The sequence below is a fragment of the Orcinus orca genome, chromosome 1, assembly GCF_937001465.1.
Source record: "Orcinus orca chromosome 1, mOrcOrc1.1, whole genome shotgun sequence".
Classification (NCBI taxonomy): Eukaryota; Metazoa; Chordata; class Mammalia; order Artiodactyla; family Delphinidae; genus Orcinus; species Orcinus orca.
Genome location: NC_064559.1, coordinates 190590938 through 190610878, shown reverse-complemented (window position 1 = coordinate 190610878; position 19941 = coordinate 190590938). Strand labels below are relative to the sequence as shown.

The 19941-nt window shown below is 39.2% G+C and overlaps 1 protein-coding gene across 6 annotated transcripts in view; it reads left to right on the top strand.

Annotated features, from left to right (window-relative positions):
* The window catches only part of PHACTR4 (phosphatase and actin regulator 4), a 117126-nt gene that overhangs the window by 39999 nt on the left and 57186 nt on the right, over positions 1 to 19941 (top strand). For 2 of the 6 annotated variants that reach the window (XM_004266588.3, XM_033422411.2), the window contains exon 2: positions 917 to 970. In XM_004266588.3, coding sequence (XP_004266636.1) covers positions 955 to 970 — 16 coding nt within the window. In that variant the 5' untranslated portion in view covers positions 917 to 954. Of the gene's footprint in view, positions 1 to 449; positions 511 to 916; positions 971 to 8871; positions 9005 to 19941 lie in introns of those variants that run through there. The other 4 variants (XM_033422416.2, XM_033422415.2, XM_049711759.1 and 1 more) reach the window with 4 other exon arrangements.

The window sequence follows — 19941 nt, the reverse complement described above, 5'->3', positions numbered from 1 at the left end:
ACTAGATCATTCTGTCCATAGATAGATCATCATTATTCACCACTAGTGAAAGTTTAAGAATTGTACCAGCACCTTGTGCCAGGGATTATCTGGTTACCTACCACCACCAGTGGGGTCCTCAGTGCTATCTAGTCTGTGAGCGATTCAACTCCAAAACCCCTTCACAGTCCTAATTTTCTCAGATCACTGCCAGCCCCCACTGTTAGTAGGTTATATTCTCTGAAAAGCAGACTCTGAATTGGAGTTTAGTATTCAAATTGTTAACTAAGGAGTGCCCTTGGGATCAAAACTATGAAAGAGATAAAAAAGCAAGATTGGGCAGATTCGATCCTTGTTTTGATTAAGGGTGAGGGAGGTTGAATATCTATACTTATTGGACTTCTTTCAAAATTTTTTTGTTTTATTTTAATACTTGAGCATTCTTAACTTACTGAACTACTTTCTACTTTCCTCAGGCAAAACCAATTCCTTCATTCTATGATATCCTCATATGCTTTCCCAGATGTTTATGTGAGTTTTGTGAGTTTTGTTTGTTTGGGGTTTTTTTGCATAAAAATTTGGCTTTTTGCTGCTCCCTCTCCTTCCCTCCCTTCTTCCCTCTCCTCTTCCCCACCCCTCCCTTTTTCCCTTTGTCCCCCCTCCCTAAAAAATAAAAAAAAAACTTCTTTAACTTGCTTTTTTCCTTACACTCCAGTAAATTCAAGATGGAGATTGGAAAGGGAACTTATATCTGTACCTCAACCCCCTTAAAATAAATCCCAGTTGGCAATGTTCTCACTTAATAAGTTGTACATTTCTATAATGTTCTAGTTTTAAACTATAATCAGTGTTACTGAATTGGGTTTATTTTTTAAGAAATATAAAAGGTGATGGATTTTATGTTTTAAGTATATCATTTACTTTTTTCTCTTTTTAGAAACTGTATACCACCTCCCTAAACTGGTTAATAGTGGCATGGAAGATCCATTTGGTGAGTATCACCTACATTTTTCTTAGTAAATGATATTTGTGTTTTATCCTTACCTCCATTAAAGCTTTGAGAATAAATTGACTTTTTTCATGTTTAGTGTGCTAAGCTCTCTAGTTTTTCAGTTCTCAAACTTTTTGGCCTCAGGATCCCTTTATACTCTGAAGTATAATTGAGGGCCCCAAAGAGCTTTGTTTGTATGATTTATATCTATTGATATTTACTATATTACAAATTAAAATAGACATTTAAAGATATTAATTCATTTCAAAATAACATTAATAAACCCATTATATGTTACATAAGTAAATTTTTTTAATGAAAAATAACTCCCCAAATAAAAAAGAGTAACAAGAAGAGTGGCATTGTTTTACATTTTGCAAATCTCTTTGATGTCTGGTTTAATAGAAGACAGCTGGCTTCACATATCTGCTTCTGCATTTAATCTGTTTTGTTATCACATACCCTGTAGACTCTGGAGAATTGACTGATTGGAGCTAATGAGAGTGAAAAGGCAAATAACACTTCAGTAATATAAAAAGTAATTCTGACGTTGCTATGCGTCATCTCTAGTAGTTCCTAGACCACACTTTGAGACCTAATGCTCTAGAATGTTAGTTACTTCAAATACAGCAAAGAACCAGTTGGCAAGTTAAAATAATAAGTTTTAAATTCTGTAACAACATGGTTAAGGGAGTATAAATCTAGATACACAAAGGTTTTGTATCTACCTTTTTGACTAAAAAGTCAGTCACTGTGTATTGAACTCTGTTTTCCTATTGACTGCAATTTCAAAGAGAGATAGGGTCTGAGATAGTTAGTAGGCCATTTTGAACACTTGTGCCTTGGGGTGTTTATTGAAGCTTTTTGAAAATCATTGATGTTTCTTTAGTATCCGTAGAGTTATATCCGTGCTTTAAAAAGTTTCTCTGTAGGAGAGAAATGGTATTTCTACCATGTTTTAAAATTCTCTAAGATGAGACATCTTAGCTGCTTTCCAGGCTTTTATTTTATTTTTTATCATTGTGTTCTGAATCCACAGCATTTTATTTATTTATTTATTTATTTTTGGCTGCGTTGGGTCTTCATTGCTGTGCACAGGCTTTCTCTAGTTGCGGTGAGTGGGGGCTAGTTGCAGTGCATAGGCTTCTCATTGCGGTGGCTTCTCTTGTTGCGGAGCACAGGCTCTAGGCACGTGGGCTTCAGTAGTCATGGTGCACGGGCTTAGTTGCTCCGCGGCATGTGGGATCTTCCCAGGCCAGGGATTGAACCCGTGTCCCCTGCATTGGCAGGCGGATTCCTAACCACTGCGCCACCAGGGAAGTCCCCAGGCTTTTAAACTATTAAGCTACTCACCTTGCCTACATGTTATTGGAAATACTTTTAAAAATTTGTCCTGTGGTCATCTAGAAATGTCCTGTGGTCATTGGGGGAAAACTTCACAATTCCAGTGTCATTGCTGTACAGCTTCATTAGAATTGTTGAACCACAGCTGAAACAAGCCTTCTATTATTTTTTAGTTCCCCCCGATACCATTTAGAATTTTAAAAGTAAAGGTGGTGTGTAAAAACTTAAGAAGGAGCCTTTCCATTATCTTAAGTTGCAGGAAACTGTAGTTTTTTTAGGTTTAACACGTTGTATATCCTTAAATTTACATTAATCACTATGCTAATGAGTATGTAAAACATTCTTGTACATTGATGCATATTGTACCTCCCACAATTAAAAGCGTAACAGCCAAAAAAAAAACAAACCCACATATTATACACTTGGAAGACTAGTTAGGACGTACTTCCCACTTTATATGCATCAGCAAAAACAAAAGCAACCAGAGAAAGTTTTCCTTGTTAACCTCATTATGCTAGAGGCAGGTTTTGTTTTTGTTTTTTTAAAAGATAGGTACTTTTATTTTATTTATTTATTATTATTATTTTTGGCTGCGTTGGGTCTTCGTTGCTGCGCGCGGGCTTTCTCTAGTTGTGGTGAGCAGGGGGGGCTACTCTTTGTTGCAGTGCGCTGGGCTTCTCATTGTGGTGGCTTCTCTTGTGGAGCAAGGGCTCCAGGCACGCAGGCTTCAGTAGTTGTGTTGCATGGGCTTAGTTGCTCCGCGGCATGTGGGAACTTCCCGGACCAGGGATCAAAGTCGTGTCCCCTGCATTGGCGGGTGGATTCTTAACCACTGCGCCACCATGGAAGTCCCAAGAGGCAGGTTTGTTTGGTTTTTTTTTTGCGGTACGCGGGCCTCTCACAGTTGTGGCCTCTCCCGTTGCGGAGCACAGGCTCCGGACGCACAGGCTCAGCAGCCATGGCTCACGGGCCCAGCCGCTCCGCGGCATGTGGGGTCTTCCCGGACCGGGGCACGAACCCGTGTCCCCTGTATCGGCAGGCGGACTCTCAACCACTGCGCCACCAGGGAAGCCCAAGAGGCAGGTTTTGATTCGAGCATTTTGTGCTTCTTCACCAAATGGGGAAAAGTCTGAATCTCATTTTATGGCAGTGTAACTTGAAGTAGTAGTGTAAAAAAGGTTCCAAGTTTATATTCTACTCACGCACAGTTACTGTAGATGACTGGAATTAGGCTCTTTGGGCACCTGGTACAAGTAAGTAATCAGATAGCTCAGATTAATAGCTTGTTGTCTTGCTTTGAAAAGACTGTTGTTGAAAACCTTGCCAGATCAGAATTTCTCCTCTGATTTTAATGACCCTAAATGGCTTCTTTAGGAGTTTGGCTTTTTTCACCCTGTAGTGTACATTGCATCTAGCTCATCAGTGAAATCCTTATTTTGAACACTAGAGGGCAGTCAGTACTTTATTCATAAATTTGCAGTTTCTTTACAAATTAATTCTTAAGGGCGTTATTTATGAACAATTTGGTGAATCGAGTTGATATAGTTGCCTGGTGACAAATCCTAAAGAACATGTTCGTATGATAAACTAGCGTAACGTACGACAACTCCAAAGGCTTTTATGGGAAACATTTTTTTTTCTGCTGAGTGACCTCCTTACCTCACCTAACTTAAACATAACTTAAATGGAATTTAATCTAATTAATTAAACTTATTATTAAGCTAATTAAATTCAACTTAAATTAAATTTAAATATAATTTAAATTTACTAGAGAATACCAAAGGGAAAGTTGCTATGGAAGTTATAGTTGGCTAGTAGTCAGTTGAAATATAAATTAATATGTGCTTTTGATCACTAATATGAGAAAAGGTTTGTCTTCTGTGCTAGTGAGAGGATTTTTTCCTCTTATACTTTTATTTATTTATTTATTTATTATTTTTGGCTGCATTGGGTCTTTGTTGCTGTGCGCGGGCTTTCTCTAGTTGCTGTGAGCGGGGGCTGCTCTTTGTTGCGGTGCGCAGGCTTCTCATTGCGGTGGCTTCTCTTGTTGCGGAGCACGGGCTCTAGGCGCACGGGCTTCAGTAGTTGCAGCATGGCGGGCTCAGTAGTTGTGGCTCTTGGGCTCTAGAGCGCAGGCTCAGTAGTTGTGGTACACCAGCTTAGTTGCTCAGTGGCATGTGGGAATCTTCCTGGACCAGGGCTGGAACCCGTGTCCCCTGCATTGGCAGGCAGATTCTTAACCACTGCGCCACCAGGGAAGCCCTTATACTTTATTTTTATTTTTTTAATTTAATTTGGTTATATTCCCTGTGTTGTACAATATATCCTTGTAGCTTATTTTATGCATAATAGTTTGTAGGGTTTTTTTTTTTAATTGCTCACAAAACATACATATGATAAGAATCTGGTTTATTGAGTTATGGTCCACTCAGTGCCATTTGAAAAGGAAAAGAATTCTGAATGTAAAATGCATTTGTTTCTAAGAAGATGGAGCCCCTGGAAGATGGTTGAGAATTTTGTTACAGTTAGGTTAACTAACAGTTATGTAGATACATTGGAAAAGAATTATTTGTTGCATTCTGAAAATTAAAGTGAGAGATTTTTACCCATCACATTCTAGTGGGACAGACCTAAGGCCTCTAGGACCTTTCTTACATGGACAGATGTTTACACATTTTATTATATAATATTCTAAAATCACATTTGTTAATGCCACCACTGATCTCACCAGAAAAGTCTTTAAATATTGGGAAGTTGGCAGGCTCACTCTAGTGGATATGTTTTCCAAAATTAGAATTTTCTCTTGAAAGCTTGACATATATCACTGGCAACAAGTACTGTCAGTTTTATTTGTAGTGACAGGCTCCATTCATTTTTGAGAAAATATCTGTGAAATATCTAAACTTGAACAAAATAGTTTGTCATTCAGTCTTTCCAGTAAAAGCGGTACTTCATGAAACAAACTGGCCAGTTCAGCTTGCAACTTAATTACACAGGTGCCTTAACTGAAGGTAACCATTGTACTTACCATTTCATCATGCAAAATAGTAAAAAGACACATAGAGGGCTTGAGATTCATTAAAACTAATAATAGTTTTTACGGCTTTATCAAGGATATTCTTAAATTGGCATTTTTTTTAACTGTAATTATGTAGTGGTGAAGATTATGCGTCCTACTACAGTTTGGTGCTACTGCCTTGATATGTGTGAAGGTGCCAGCAGTTTTGCTCACCATTGCTTTTGTACCCTTAGTACCAGTGTCAACATGATGAAAAAGGCAACTAATTCTTTAGTATTATTAAGTATATCATTGTACCTCTTGGGTCCTGAAAGGATCTTGGGGGATACCCAGACATCAGTGGACCATACCTGCTTCAGTTTCCTAATTTTCAGAGTCTCTTCTGTGGAAGTCATGGACAGAGTCAAGACTTAGTCCTGGAAATTGTTTTGGGCAGGGCTTCAATCTTGGACACTTGGCAGAAGTATGGTCAGAGAGAGTGAGCTGCTCTGTGGTCTCTCCTAAGTTGATCATGACCTACCTGAAGCTTTTAGGAATAAGTTAAAGAACACTTCTGTGGGTGAAATGAGTGTTCTGAGCTCATTAGGCAGCTCAGTATTTTGAGAAGAAATTCACCAGCATTTAGTCAAGATGAGCTCACCTGGGCACTATCTTCTTATCTTTAAAAAGAGAGTAAATGGCAGCAGAGATCTTGGTGACAATAGCTTTCAGTATGTCTGTTGAGTCACACTGCTCCAATATGGACAGGTGTCTCCCTGTGTGTGGTACACAGCTGTCATCCTGGGGTATTCTTATTCACCTGGGAACTCTGCTTCTCTCCTGTGTTGGCTCTTTTGTTTCCTAAATCCCATGTCTTCTGCTTTCTTTCTCTTTTTTTTAATATTTATTTATTTATTTATTTATTTATTTATTTATGGCTCCATCAGGTCTTATTTGTGGCACTTGGGCTTAGTTGCCCCACAGCATGTGGGATCTTAGTTCCCTGACTAGGGACAAACCTGCGTCCCCTGCTTTGGAAGGTGGATTCCTAACCACTGGACCACCAGGGAACTCCCGCTTCTTCTTTCTTGATTGCCAATAGCTGCTTGATGATGGACTCCTGAAATAGTTCTCTAATTTTCATCTCTTTTTTTCTTTAGCTCTACCTCCTGAAAGATTTCTTTATCTTTATATTCTATTAAATTTTTCTTTTCGGGCTTCCCTGGTGGCGCGGTGGTTGAGAGTCCGCCTGCCCATGCAGGGGCCACGGGTTCATGCCCCAGTCTGGGAAGATCCCACATGCCGCGGAGCGGCTGGGCCTGTGAGCCATGGCCGCTGAGCCTGCGCGTCTGGAGTCTGAGCTCCGCAACGGGAGAGGCCACAACAGTGAGAGGCCCGCGTACGGCAAAAAAAAAAAAATTCTTTTCTACTATTATGTTTTTTAATTTCTAGGAGTTCTTTTTTTTTTAAGATTTTTTTTGATGTGGACCATTTTTAAAGTCTTTATTGAATTTGTTACAATATTGCTTCTGCTTTATGTTTTGGTTTTTTAGCCTCAAGGCCACTTCTGATCTTAGCTCCCTGACCAGGGATCGAACCCACACCCCCTGCATTGGAAGGCGAAGTTTTAACCACTGGACCACCAGGGAAGTCCCTAGGAGGTCTTTTTTATTCTCTGAATATTTCTTTCATAATATTCTTTATTGTTTCAACAGATTTACTTTGCCCTGCATAGGCTCTTTTCCCCCAAAGTTGTTTTCCTTTGTTTGTTTTGATCTCTCTTATGTAAGAGTTTTCCTCTGAAGTCTAGTAATAATTAGCTGTCTGCTTGTGATTAAGAGTGGTGAGCTTTAAATTAGAAGCTTTAAATGCATAGGCTGGTTGCCTTTGGGCCTTACTATAGTGTGAGCTTCTTGTCCCTATTGTTGAGGAACATGTCTGTTATCAGTATCAGGGTTCAAGGGGCGGAGTCTTCTCATCACTGGATGGTAAAGGGTGATGAAGACTGGGAGGGTTGCTGCATTCAGTATTCATTATGTTCACTCAATTCCCCTCAGTTTTTCATGCTCTGTTCCCACCGTCAACTGCCTTTTGAGTCCCCCAGTCCAGAGACCATTTGTTTTATCCCTTCCAGAAAACAGGCCTCCAGAACTCTGCCAGGGTTGGTATGGGACAGACATTCAAGGTCATGGAGTGGGGAAGGTGGTAAAGGAATCAAACAGCTTTTACCCTGATTCTCCTTATTTTATTCCCTTTCCTTTCAAAGGGACCTGGTAGAATACAGTGAAAGTATTCTTTGTTAATTTATATTGGTATAAGCTACTAGTTTTCTTTTTTAAAGTAAGGGCTACACTGTACATAAGTGCTGGGGGAAGACAGGGTCCAGAGAAAATACGTATACATTTTAAGCTACTGTGATGCTTCATACCCCGCTACTTTTAAAAATGGCTTATTCCTGCTTCTGCTTTCTTCCTCCCTTCTCAAATGTTTATGGGTTAACAGCCATTCTCTCTGTAGCACACCCAGGAAAAGGGACTGAAACCCTGGCATATGAAACTTCTTCTAAAAGGTTTTTTGGGGTAGGAGAGGATCTGTATATACTAAATTGCCTTCTCAAAATGTTTTAAATTTTCTAACAACTTCATTAAGTTTCTATATACCCTCCCTTCCACAGAAGAGAGCACAGTTTGTTGAAAAAAAAGTTTTTGGTTGTGTTTGATGAAATAATTATTTAATGAGATAGATTGTTGTTGTGAAGCCTGAATTTCAAGCTAGGTGCAAAGGCTTTATTCATATGCATGGTATTCTGGGAACAGATTAAACAGATTAAACAAGGTAATATCACCTTTAGATTAGAATTTGTATCACATAGGAAATATGAGAATCAGTTTGTTGTAGTGGAAAACAGAAACCATATCCTAAACAAATAAACTCAATTGTTTTCTTCCTATTCTGAATCTGAATTTATAAATCATTATTATGTTTTAAAGGGGGTTTTCCTAACCTTTCAAGGACATTTGTTAAGGAACCATGCTCAAGACTAATGCATTTCACTTAAGTTCACGGGAAAATTTTTTGTGATGTTATCATGTTATTAGTACTTGAAGCTCGAAATACGCTAATAACACAGCCCTTCCCTCCCTTCTCTTTAAGAATGAAGGCAAAATATGAACTTAATTAGTTTTGAGATTCTTAAGGTGTAGGAGATAAATTCCTCTGGAATTAAACAATGCCAAAAATGATGTTACTTCTATTTTTTTCCCTGTGGTGTTCAATAGAAATTTAATATAGCATTATTATATGTATATTAAATATCTTCTGTCATCTTATTTTCTGATAAGAGTATAACTTATGAAGGGCAAGATCTTTTTACTGTTATATCCTACTGCTCAATAGTAGGCAATATTTGTATGTATTTCTTATAGTGGTTTTAAATTTTCTGCATAAGATAGAATTAACAATCTTAAGGGAAATAGAGTGCATAGAACACCAGTTTATAGTAGAACACTATGAACTTTAATAACACAGATGCTCTATAATTATTTTTTTCTGTCAATAGGAAAAGATGAGCCATCTTTGTAGTCATGCAAGCCTGAAAAGTAGTGATGCTGACATTCTGGACCATCTCCCATATCGTCTCACCACTGTTCATCACTTCTGATTGCTACTTACTCCCTAGAAAATCATAGAAAGTATGATAGGTGGACTAAATGTGTAGATGATTTTCCATCTGAATTTATTTCTGCATACTGAGCCCTTCATCAATGTGTCTTGGACAGGGATTTCCCTGGTGGTCCAGGGGTTAAGACTCACGCTCCCAATGCAGGGGGCTGGGGTTCAAGCCCTGGTCAGGGAACTAGATCCTGCATGCATGCCGCAACTAAGACCCAGCACAGCCAAAATAAATAAATATATATATATATTTTTAAATGTGTCTTGGACACTACATAGGCAATGATTATAAGAATGAAAATTAAAAGGGAGGGATAGTGGGAATTCCCTGGTGGCCCAGTGGTTAGGACTCTGAGCTTTTGCTACCATAGGCCTGAGTTCAATCGCTGGTCAGGGAATTAAGTAAGATACCCAGTAGCTGCGCAGCACGGCAAAAAAAAGAAGAAAAAAGAAAAAGGAAGGATAGAAGGTTTTCACTTATCATTTTGTATCTTCCCGTGTGGTTTGCATTTTCATCTATATACATATATTACTTTTGGTTTTTTAAATGTAAAAAAGGATTTTATCTGGATTGTAGGGTTATGGGTGTTTTAGTTCCTTCTTTGTATTCCTCAGTGTCAAAAATTAAAATATGTAAAATTATTTCTTAAAGGAGGTAAAAGAATAAAAGGGTATTGTTAAAGGGTATTAAAGACTATCATGGTCATTCTACATTCACAGCTTACCTGCTACACCTAAAATTACCACTTTACTTCTCTACTTAATAACGTGTCCTTTTAAATATATATATGTTTTATTCTTCCTATGAACTGTCAATAGATTCAGCCTACCCTACCAAACTCCATCATAGTTGACTTGTTCCTCATCCATTCATTTGTTCACTAAACACTAAGCAAAATCAACAAAGCAGTATATCCTAACAGTTAAGCCCTCAGGCTCTGGAGTAAGCAAACTTGGTTTCAGATCCCAGTTCTGCCACGTCGTGGCTGTGTCCTTTTGGGCAAGACAGTTACTCTCTAATCTTAAGTTTATCCCTAAAGTACAGATATGAATTTTACCTTTCCCACAAGGTTGCTATAAAAATTAAATGGGGACTTCCCTGGTGGCACAGTGGTTAAGAATCTGCCTGCTTGGGACTTCCCTGGTGGCACAGTGGTTGAGAATCGGCCTGCAAATGCAGGGGACACGGGTTTGAGCCCTGGTCCAGGAAATCCCACATGCCGTGGAGCAACTAAGCCCGTGCACCACAGCTACTGAGCCTGCACTCTAGAGCCCGCGTGCCACAACTACTGAAGCCCGCATGCCTAGAACCTGAGCTCTGCAACAAGAGAAGCCACCGCAATGAGAAGCCCATGCACCACAACGAAGAGTAGCCCCCGCTCACCTCAACTAGAGAAAGCCCACATGCAGCAACGAAGACCCAACAACAAAGACCCAATGCAGCCATAACTAAATAACTAAATAAATAAATAAATAAAATTTTAAAAAGGAAAAAAAAAAGAATGTGCCTGCCATGCAGGGGATACGGGTTTGAGCCCTGGTTTGGGAAGATCCCACGTGCTGCGGAGCACCTAAGCCTGTGTGCCACAAATACTGAGCCTGTGCTCTAGAGCCCGCGAGCCACAACTACTGAAGCCTGCACACCTAAAGCCCGTGCTCCATAACAAGAGAAGCCACCGCAATGAGAACACACCGCAATGAAGAGTAGCCCCTGCTCGCCACAACTAAAGCCCGCATGCAGCAATGAAGACCTGACACAGCCAAAAATAAATAAATAAATAAATTTTTATTAAAAAGAATTAAATGAATTAGTACTTATAATGTGCTTAGCATTGTAACCACATAGTGAACATACAGTAGCTGTAATATTCTTATTAATTATGATCACTAATAAGATGTAATCTCTGTTCTTATGGAGCTTTTGGTCTGTGTTAAGCAGTTACAAGGTGCTCCTTAGAATTCCTTTTTTAAAAAAATAAGTCAGGTTAATTGAGATACAATTTATATACAATAAAATTTACCCTTTTTAAGTATATAATAGTTCTTTTTTTTGACAAACACGTAAAATCATGTAACTACCACCTCAATCAAGATGAAGAGTACTTCCTTCCATACCAAAATTTCCCTGCTTACCTTTTGTAGTCAGAATTATACAATATATAGCCTTTCTTTTTTCTTTTTTCTTTTTTTTTTGCAGTACACGGGCCTCTCGCTGCTGTGGCCTCTCCCGTTGCGGAGCACAGGCTCCGGACACTCAGGCTCAGCGGCCATGGCTCACGGGCCCAGCCACTCCACGGCATGTGGGATCTTCCCGGACCAGGGCACGAACCCATGTTCCCTGCATCAGCAGGCGGACTCTCAACCACTGCGCCACCAGGGAAGCCCCAATATGTAGCCTTTTGTCTGGTTTTTCACTTAGCAGAAAGCTGTCAGGATTCATACATGTTGTTGCATGTATCAGTAGTTCATTCCTTTCATGCCTTTTTTTTTCATATTTTTTTTGGTTTTATTTTTTAGTAGATCTTTATTGGAGTATAATTGCTTCACAATACTGGGTTAGTTTCTGTTGCAGAACAAAGCGAATCAGCCATATGCATACAGATGTCCCCATATCCCCTCCCTCTTGAGTCTCCCTCCCATCCTCCCTATCCCACCCCTCTAGGTTATCGCAAAGCACCGAGCCAATCTCCCTGTGCTGTGCTGCTGCTTTCCACCAGCCAACTATTCTACATTTGGTAGTGTATATATGTCAATGCTACTCTCACTTCGCCCCAGCTTCCCCCTCCCACCCCATGTCCTCAAGTCCATTTTATATGTCTACCTCTTTATTCCTGCCCTGCAACTAGGTTCATCAGTACCTTTTTTTTTTTTTTTTTAGATTCCATATATATGTGTTAGCATACGGTATTTGTTTTTCTCTTTCTGACTTACTTCACTCTGTATGACAGACTCTAGGTCCATCCACCTCACTACAAATAACTCAATTTCGTTCCTTTTTATGGCTGAGTAATATTCTGTTGTATATATGTGCCACATCTTTATCCATTCATCTGTCGATGAACATTTAGTTTGGTTCCATGTCCTGGCTATTGAAAATAGTGCTGCAATGTACATTGTGGTACATGTCTCTCTTTTTTTTTTAATTTATTTATTTTATTTATTGATTTTTGGCTGTGTTGGGTCTTCATTGCTATGCACATGCTTTCTCTAGTTGCAGCGAGTGGGGGCTACTCTTCGTTGTGGTGTGCAGGCTTCTCATTGCAGTGGCTTCTCTTTCTGCGGAGCACTGGCTCTAGGCACGCGGGCTCAGTAGTTGTGGCTCACGGGCTCTAGAGCGCAGGCTCAGTAGCTGTGGCACACGGACTTAGTTGCTCCGCAGCATGTGGGATCTTCCCGGACCAGACAGGGCTCGAACCCGTGTCCCCTGCATTGGCAGGCAGATTCCTAACCACTGTGCCACCAGGGAAGCCCTACATGTCTCTTTCTGAATTATGGTTTTCTCAGGGTATGTGCCCAGTAGTGGGATTGCTGGGTCATACGGTAGTTCTATTTTTAGTTTTTTAAGGAACCTCCATACTGTTTTCCATAGTGGTTCTATCAATTTACATTCCCAGCAACAGTGCAGGAGGGTTCCCTTTTCACCACACCCTTTCCAGCATTTATTGTTTCTAGATTTTTTGATAATGGCCATTCTGACCAGTGTGAAGTGATACCTCATTGTAGTTTTGATTTGCATTTCTCTAATAATTAGTGATGTTGAGCATCTTTTCATGTGCCTCTTGGCCATCTGTATGTCTTCCTTGGTGAAATGTCTATTTAGGTCTTCCTCCCATTTTTAAATTGGATTGTTTGTTTTTTTGATATTGAGCTCCATGAGCTGTTTGTATATTTTGGAGATTAATCCTTTGTTGTTTCATTTGCAAATATTTTCTCCCATCCTGAGGGTTGTCTTTTTGTCTTGTTTATGGTTTCCTTTGCTGTGCAAAAGCTTTTAAGTTTAATTTTCCATAATGTCATAAAGTTGGAATCATACAGTAGCTTTTTCATACGTAGCTTTTTTTTTTTTTTTTTTTTTTTTTTTTTACGTGGGCCTCTCACTGTTGTGGCCTCTCCCGTTGCGTAGCACAGGCTCTGGACACGCAGGCTCAGCGGCCATGGCTCATGGGCCCAGCCGCTCCGCGGCATGTGGGATCTTCCCAGACCGGGGCACGAACCCATGTCCCCTGCATCGGCAGGCAGACTCTCAACCGCTGCGCCACCAGGGAAGCCCCCATACGTAGCTTTTTCACATTGCCTTCTGTCACCGAGTAGTATGCATTTAAGGTTCCTCTTTTCGTGGCTTGATAGCTCTTTTCTTTTTAGCACTGAAAAATATTCCATTGTTTGGATGTGTCATGCCTTATTTATCCTTTACCTACTGAAGAGCATCTTGGTTGCTTCCAAATTATGGCAGTTATGAATAAAGTTGCTGTAAACATCTGTGTGTAGGTTTTATGTGGATATAAGTTTTCAATTATTTGGGTAAATACCAAGGGTACAGTTGGAATGTATGGTAAGGGTATGTTTAGTTTTTTAAGAAACTGCCAGATTGTCTTCCTGAGTGGCTGTACTATTTGAGTTCCCATCAGCAATGAATGAGAGCTCCTATTGCTCCAGCATTTGGTGCTGTCAGTGTTTTGGATTTTGGCCATTCTAATAGGTGTATAGCGGTATCTCATTGTGGTTTTAATATGCAGTTTCCTCATGACTAATAATATTGAGTAACTTTTCATGTGTTTATTTGCCATACATATCTTTTCTCTGATGAAATGTCTGTTCAGATCTTGATCTTTTTAAAAATTGGCTTATTTTCTTATTATTGAGTTGTGAGAGTTTTTTTGTTTTTTTGCAGTATGCGGGCCTCTCACTGCTGTGGCCTCTCCCGCTGCGGAGCACAGGCTCCGGACGCGCAGGCTCAGCGGCCATGGCTCACGGGCCTAGCCACTCCGCGGCATGTGGGATCTTCCCGGACCGGGGCACGAACCCGTGTCCCCTGCATCGGCAGGCGGACTCTCAGCCACTGTGCCACCAGGGAAGCCCATGAGAGTTTTTTACATGGTCCACATACAAGTTCTTTATAAGTGTTACTACACAAATGTTTTTTTCCCAGCCTGTGGTTTGTCTTATTAGCAGACGTTTTTAATTGATGAAGTCCATTTTTTTCTTTTTTGGTTAGTGTTCCTTATCTTCTAAGAAATCTTTGTTCAACTCAGGGTCAGAAAGATATTTTTGTTTTTCCTTCAAGATGTTTTATCTTTTTAGGTTTTACATTTAGGTCAATGATTCTTTTCGAGTTAACTTTTGTATATGGTATGAAGTTGAAAATATTCTCCTTTGTCCACTGCATACTTTTACACCTTTATTAATAAATTCCTGATTAAATAGGTAATTTTCTAGGGAAATATAATTTACTAAAGTGACTCAAGACATGAAAATCCCATATAGACTAACAGGCATGGTCGAAATGTTAAAATGTATCTAAGACCAGTGAGTTGTTTGTTTGTTTTTCTTTTTCTTTTTTTGGCTGTGTCGGGTCTTAGTTGCAGCACACGGGATCTTTGTTGAGGCATGTGCTATCCTTTGTTGCAGCACACAGGCTCTTCATTGTGGTGCATAGGCCTCTCTCTAGTTGTGGCAGCGGGTTTTCTCTCTCTAGTTGTGGCGTGCAGGCTCCAGGGTGCATGGGCTCTGTAGTTTGTGGCACATGGGCTCTCTTGTTGAGGCGCATGAGCTCAGTAGTTGTGGCATGTGGGCTTAGTTGCTCTGTGGCATGTGAGATCTTAGTTCCCTTACCAGGGACCAAACCCGTGTCCCCTGCATTGAAAGGTGGATTCTTTACCGCTGGACCACTAGGGAAGTCCCCCAGTGATTCTTATGGACAGTTTCATTAATTGTTTGAAGAAGCAAATAATTATAATGCTATATCACACACTGTAGAGAAAAAGAAAGTACACTCATTTATTTTATAAAATCTTGATAACTGAGAGCTGACAAAGATAGTGCAAAAAGAAAATTGAAATTTTTCCTGTCTCACTTAATGAATGTAGTTGTAGAAAGTCTGTATAAAGTACTTGCAGATTAAATTCAACAAGTCATTATTATATTTTTTTCTGATTTCAAAAACAATACATATTTCCTCTGGAAAATATAAAGTGGTGTAAAGTAGAAAAATTTAAGTCACACTTGATCTTTCCACCCTGTGGTAACTACTGATAATATTTTGATATATTTACTTCCATGTTTTTTTCTAGAGCAGTTATCTATATAGTTATAGATAACTATATTACTATAGCTATATAGTTATTTTAACATACTGATTAGAACTGCTTTTTTCCCCATTGGATATGTCAGATCTCTCAGTATATTAAAAGAATATAACCAAGAGGAATTCTTTCAAGATCTAAGTATTATATTAAGGAAACTATAAATAATAACACATTAGTACATTGATAAGTCAAAAAAACAGGAGGAAAACGATATGCTTATCTCTACTGATCACAAAAATTTTTGATAAAGTTCAGCTATTCCACTCAAAGCTTTTATTACACTAAGAATAGGATAATTTATTTTTATTCTAAAATATTTAAATAATAACAAGAACCTATATTTCTACTCAATTGATTTTAAAATTGGTAACATTAGGGCATATTTATAAAAGTTAGTTATAATCTCCTTTGACCACTACTCTCCAGTGACAACCCATAACATGAATGTTGTGTATATCCTTTTAGTTCATTTTTTTCTTTTATAATATGCTTGCATAATCCTTTAATATGATAAAGAATAGCTATCTGAAACCAAGAGACACTAGCACACTTACCAGTGAAATACTGAAGAAATGTCCACTAGAGCAAGAACAAGACAAGAATGCCCACTGTTACTTTATTTAACATTATTTTGGGGGTTCTTAGTGCAGTAAGATGAGCAATCATTAGAGGTATGTTTCCAGTAACAAACAGAATAAGTATATAGTTGTTGGCTAGTATTATTCTCTCTTCAGAAAAATATTCCCAAAAGAATCCACTGAAAAAGAATTCAGTAACATGGCTGATAAATGCAAACTAAATGTTCAAAAATGAATCATAAAATTTTTATATCTATTAGAATAAATTTTTTTTTTTTTTTTTTGTGGTACGCGGGCCTCTCACTGTTGTGGCCTCTCCCGTTGCAGAACACAGGCTCCGAACGCGCAGGCTCAGCGGCCATGGTTCACGGGCCCAGCTGCTCTGCAGCATGTGGGATCCTCCCGGACCGGGGCACGAACCCGTGTCCCCTGCATCGGCAGGCGGACTCCCAACCACTGCGCCACCAGGGAAGCCCAAGAAAAGTACATAACTTATAAAACTAGAAATTTGCTATCATAGATAAGTAAATAAAGGCGTTACGTCAAGAAATAAAATTTATGAGTGTCCATCTACCCAATTTACTTAAAGAAATAACCTTGATAAACAGCAGTGTGCACAGCACAGTGTATTGGCATATTCAGATTTAAAAGTGTGTATTATTTTTATTAAAGAAAAGAAAACTTTAAAGTTCTTGAAATTTTTATGGTTTAATAGTAAGTGGTGAGTGGGACTTCCTTGCCGGTCCAGTGGTTAAGACTCTGCACTGTTGCAGGGGGCATGGGTTCAATTCCTGGTCGGGGAACTAAGATCCCGCAAGCCCCATGGCACGGCCAAAATAAAAATATAAATAAATGTTTTTCTTCAACTTTACTTCAAATTCAGGTTAAGTATGATCAGTGGGATTTAAAAGTTGGTAATAAAACTTATATGAACATTTCCCATTAGGCGGTGGACCATTAGTTTCAAAACAACCTCAGTGGTTGGCTTCTTGGCCCTCTAGAGTTCTATCATACTAAAAATGGCCTTTCACGATAGAGCTTTGGCTTGATTCAAAGGCAGGATAGGTTTTACAAGATTGCAACATGAAATATCAGTGGAGTCCAAAACACGCACAGATGTGCACACACGTACACACCCCGTAATGGAGGCTTCCATTAAAAGAGGGGGATAGTAGTATAATGGACTATCTTGTGGAATGATGTTGATGGCCTTCAGTTCCTCATTGAAGATTTGTGTGTGTGTGTGTGTGTGTTTAATATTTATTCTGGCTGCATCGGATCTTAGTTGCGGCATGCAGGATCTTCGTTGTGGCATACAGGCTCTTAGGCATGGTTTGCAGTCTTCTTGGTTGCGGCATGCAGTTTCTTAGCTGTGGCATGCAAACTCTTTAGTTGCGTCATGCGTGCAGGATCTAGTTCCCAGACCAGGGATCGAACCCAGGCCCCCTGCATTGGGAGTGCGGAGTCTTACCCAGTGGACCACCAGGGAAGTCCCAAAGAGTTGTGTTTTGTTTTTTCCTCATCAAACTAGTGTGTGTATCTCTTGGTAGCCAGAGTGATATCATATCAGATTGCAGTCTGTAGCTACAGCTTTCTTTTTTTTCACTGCATGAGAATATTAAATAAATACTGCATTTTACTTGACTATTCAAACATTATAAAATTTCAGATTTAGGTTTCTTTTGATGATTGTGTATCTTCTGTTTTTCTTCTTTGATCTCCCAAAAGAATTTAAATGGTGTAAAGCAGATGGGTCTAGCAGCTTTATTTTGTCCATTTTACACCCCGCCCCCCACCCCAGGTCAGTCTTTTCCCTCTTCAGTATAGAGCTGGATAATCAAAGGGCTTGAATAGCAAGAACCCGTAAGAATTATGTCTTAAATAGTAAAGGAGAAAAGTGGCACCAAAGAAAAGACATTCTTGCTGGGGTGAAGCGCTTTGGTGTGTGCTTATTACTTCTAGTTATTATCTCATAATGCATCCAGGGCCAGTAGCTTAACATTGGTTACAGTGAAGTCCAGTTGGTTTTGCTTGATAATTTATTGTCATACTCACTACATACCCTAACCAATCAAAAGGTGAAAAAGCGGATGGGTGGGTGATTGGCTGGCTGAGTGATTCATTAATTCATTTAATAAATTTTCCCAGGCACATTGCCCTAGCTGCCATGAAGGACAAAAAAAACAAACAAAAAAAAGAATAAGATATACTTTCACCAAATGACCCAACAATCCCACTACTGGGTATATACCTAGAGAAAACCATAATTTAAAAATACACATGCACCCCAATGTTCATAGCAGTGCTGTTTACAATAGCTAGGACATGGAAGCAAGCTAAATGTCCATCAACAGAGGAATGGATAAAGAAGATGTGGTGCGTATATAAATGGAATATTACTCAGCCATAAAAAGGAATGAAATTGGGTCATTTGTAGAGATGTGGATGGACCTAGAGAGTGTCATACAGAGTGAAGTAAGTCAGAAAGAGAAAAGCAAATAACATATAATAAGGCATATGTGAAGAATCTAGAAAAATGGTATAGGTGATCTTATTTGCAAAGCAGAAGTAGAGACATAGACGTAGAGAACAAATGTATGGATACCAAGGGAGAAAGGGGTGGGGAGGCAGGAATTGGGAGACTGGGATTGACAAATATACATTACTGATGCTATGTATAAAATAGACAACTGATGGGAACATACTGTATAGCACAGGGAACTCTACCTAATGCACTGTGGTAACCTAAATGGGAGGGAAGTCCAAAAGGGAGGGGATATCTGTATGTGTGGCTGATTTATTTTGTTGTGCAGTGGAGGCTAACAGAATATTGTAAAGCAGCCATACTCGAATAAAAATTAATTTTAAAAAAAGAATAAGATATAGTTTCATCACTCAGAGAGGAGATTAAAAACTATTAATGCTAGGCAGAATGAGTAAGTGTTTTTATACAGATAAAAATAGTTGTGTTATTGGAATTTCATGCCATGTTATTCAACATGACTTGTACTTAAGGAAATTATTAAAACAAAACTTGCTTTATAGCATCTATATTGCCTTTTCTATATCTGTGTTGTTTGAACAGTTTAATACTGATGACTTTAAGTAGAGTTTTTTTGTTTTAATTGTTTTTGTCTCGTATCTAACAGGAAAATTTGGTGAACATGGAGAAATAGGAAAAACTAGGGGCTCCTAAGTACCTTAGGGAGTATGGTACTCCCTAAGGAGTACATGGTGGTGAAGCACACTTGTACATTGCTAATAATGATTGCTCCCAGTAGCATACATGTGGGTTAAAGGTGTAAACCTGTGCTTCAGTAATTTGGGTTTCTCATGCAGTATTGGGACTGAAGTATTTTTGTTCTAGATTTGGTTTGAGGGGTAGTAGAAATGTCTGTATCCCATATAGCCAACTTCTCTTGATTCTAGACCTTTCACTTATTTTCTAAGTAATTCCTTTAAAAATTGATTTTGAGATAAGAAACATCATTCTTTTTGGTAGTCATACTGGAAATATCAGGGGTAAGCTAAGAGAACAAATTGTTGGTGTTTTTAATTTTAACATTGTCATTTTGGGCAATTCACATAACTGTTCTGTACCTGAATTTTACTTTTGTTAAAGTACTACCTCCTGGGCTTCCCTGGTGGTGCAGTGGTTGAGAATCTGCCTGCTAATGCAGGGGACACAGGTTCGAGCCCTGGTCTGGGAAGATCCCACATGCCGCAGAGCAACTATGCCCGAGAGCCACAACTACTGAGCCTGTGCGTCTGGAGCCTGTGCTCCTCAACAAGAGAGGCCACGATAGTGAGAGGCCCGTGCACCACGATGAAGTGGCCCCTGCTTGCCACAACTAGAGAAAACCCTCGCACAGAAATGAAGACCCAACACAGCCCTAAATAAATAAATAGATAGATAAATAAATAAATAAAGTACTACCTCCTAAAGTTTTTATAAGGTTAAAAATAAATGTTCTTATCTAAACACCTAGGAGGTATTGTGTGAATTCAAAGTCCATTTCGTAGTACAAACTACCTTGTAGTAGTTGGGAGTGGAGATTCACATCCAGATTACTT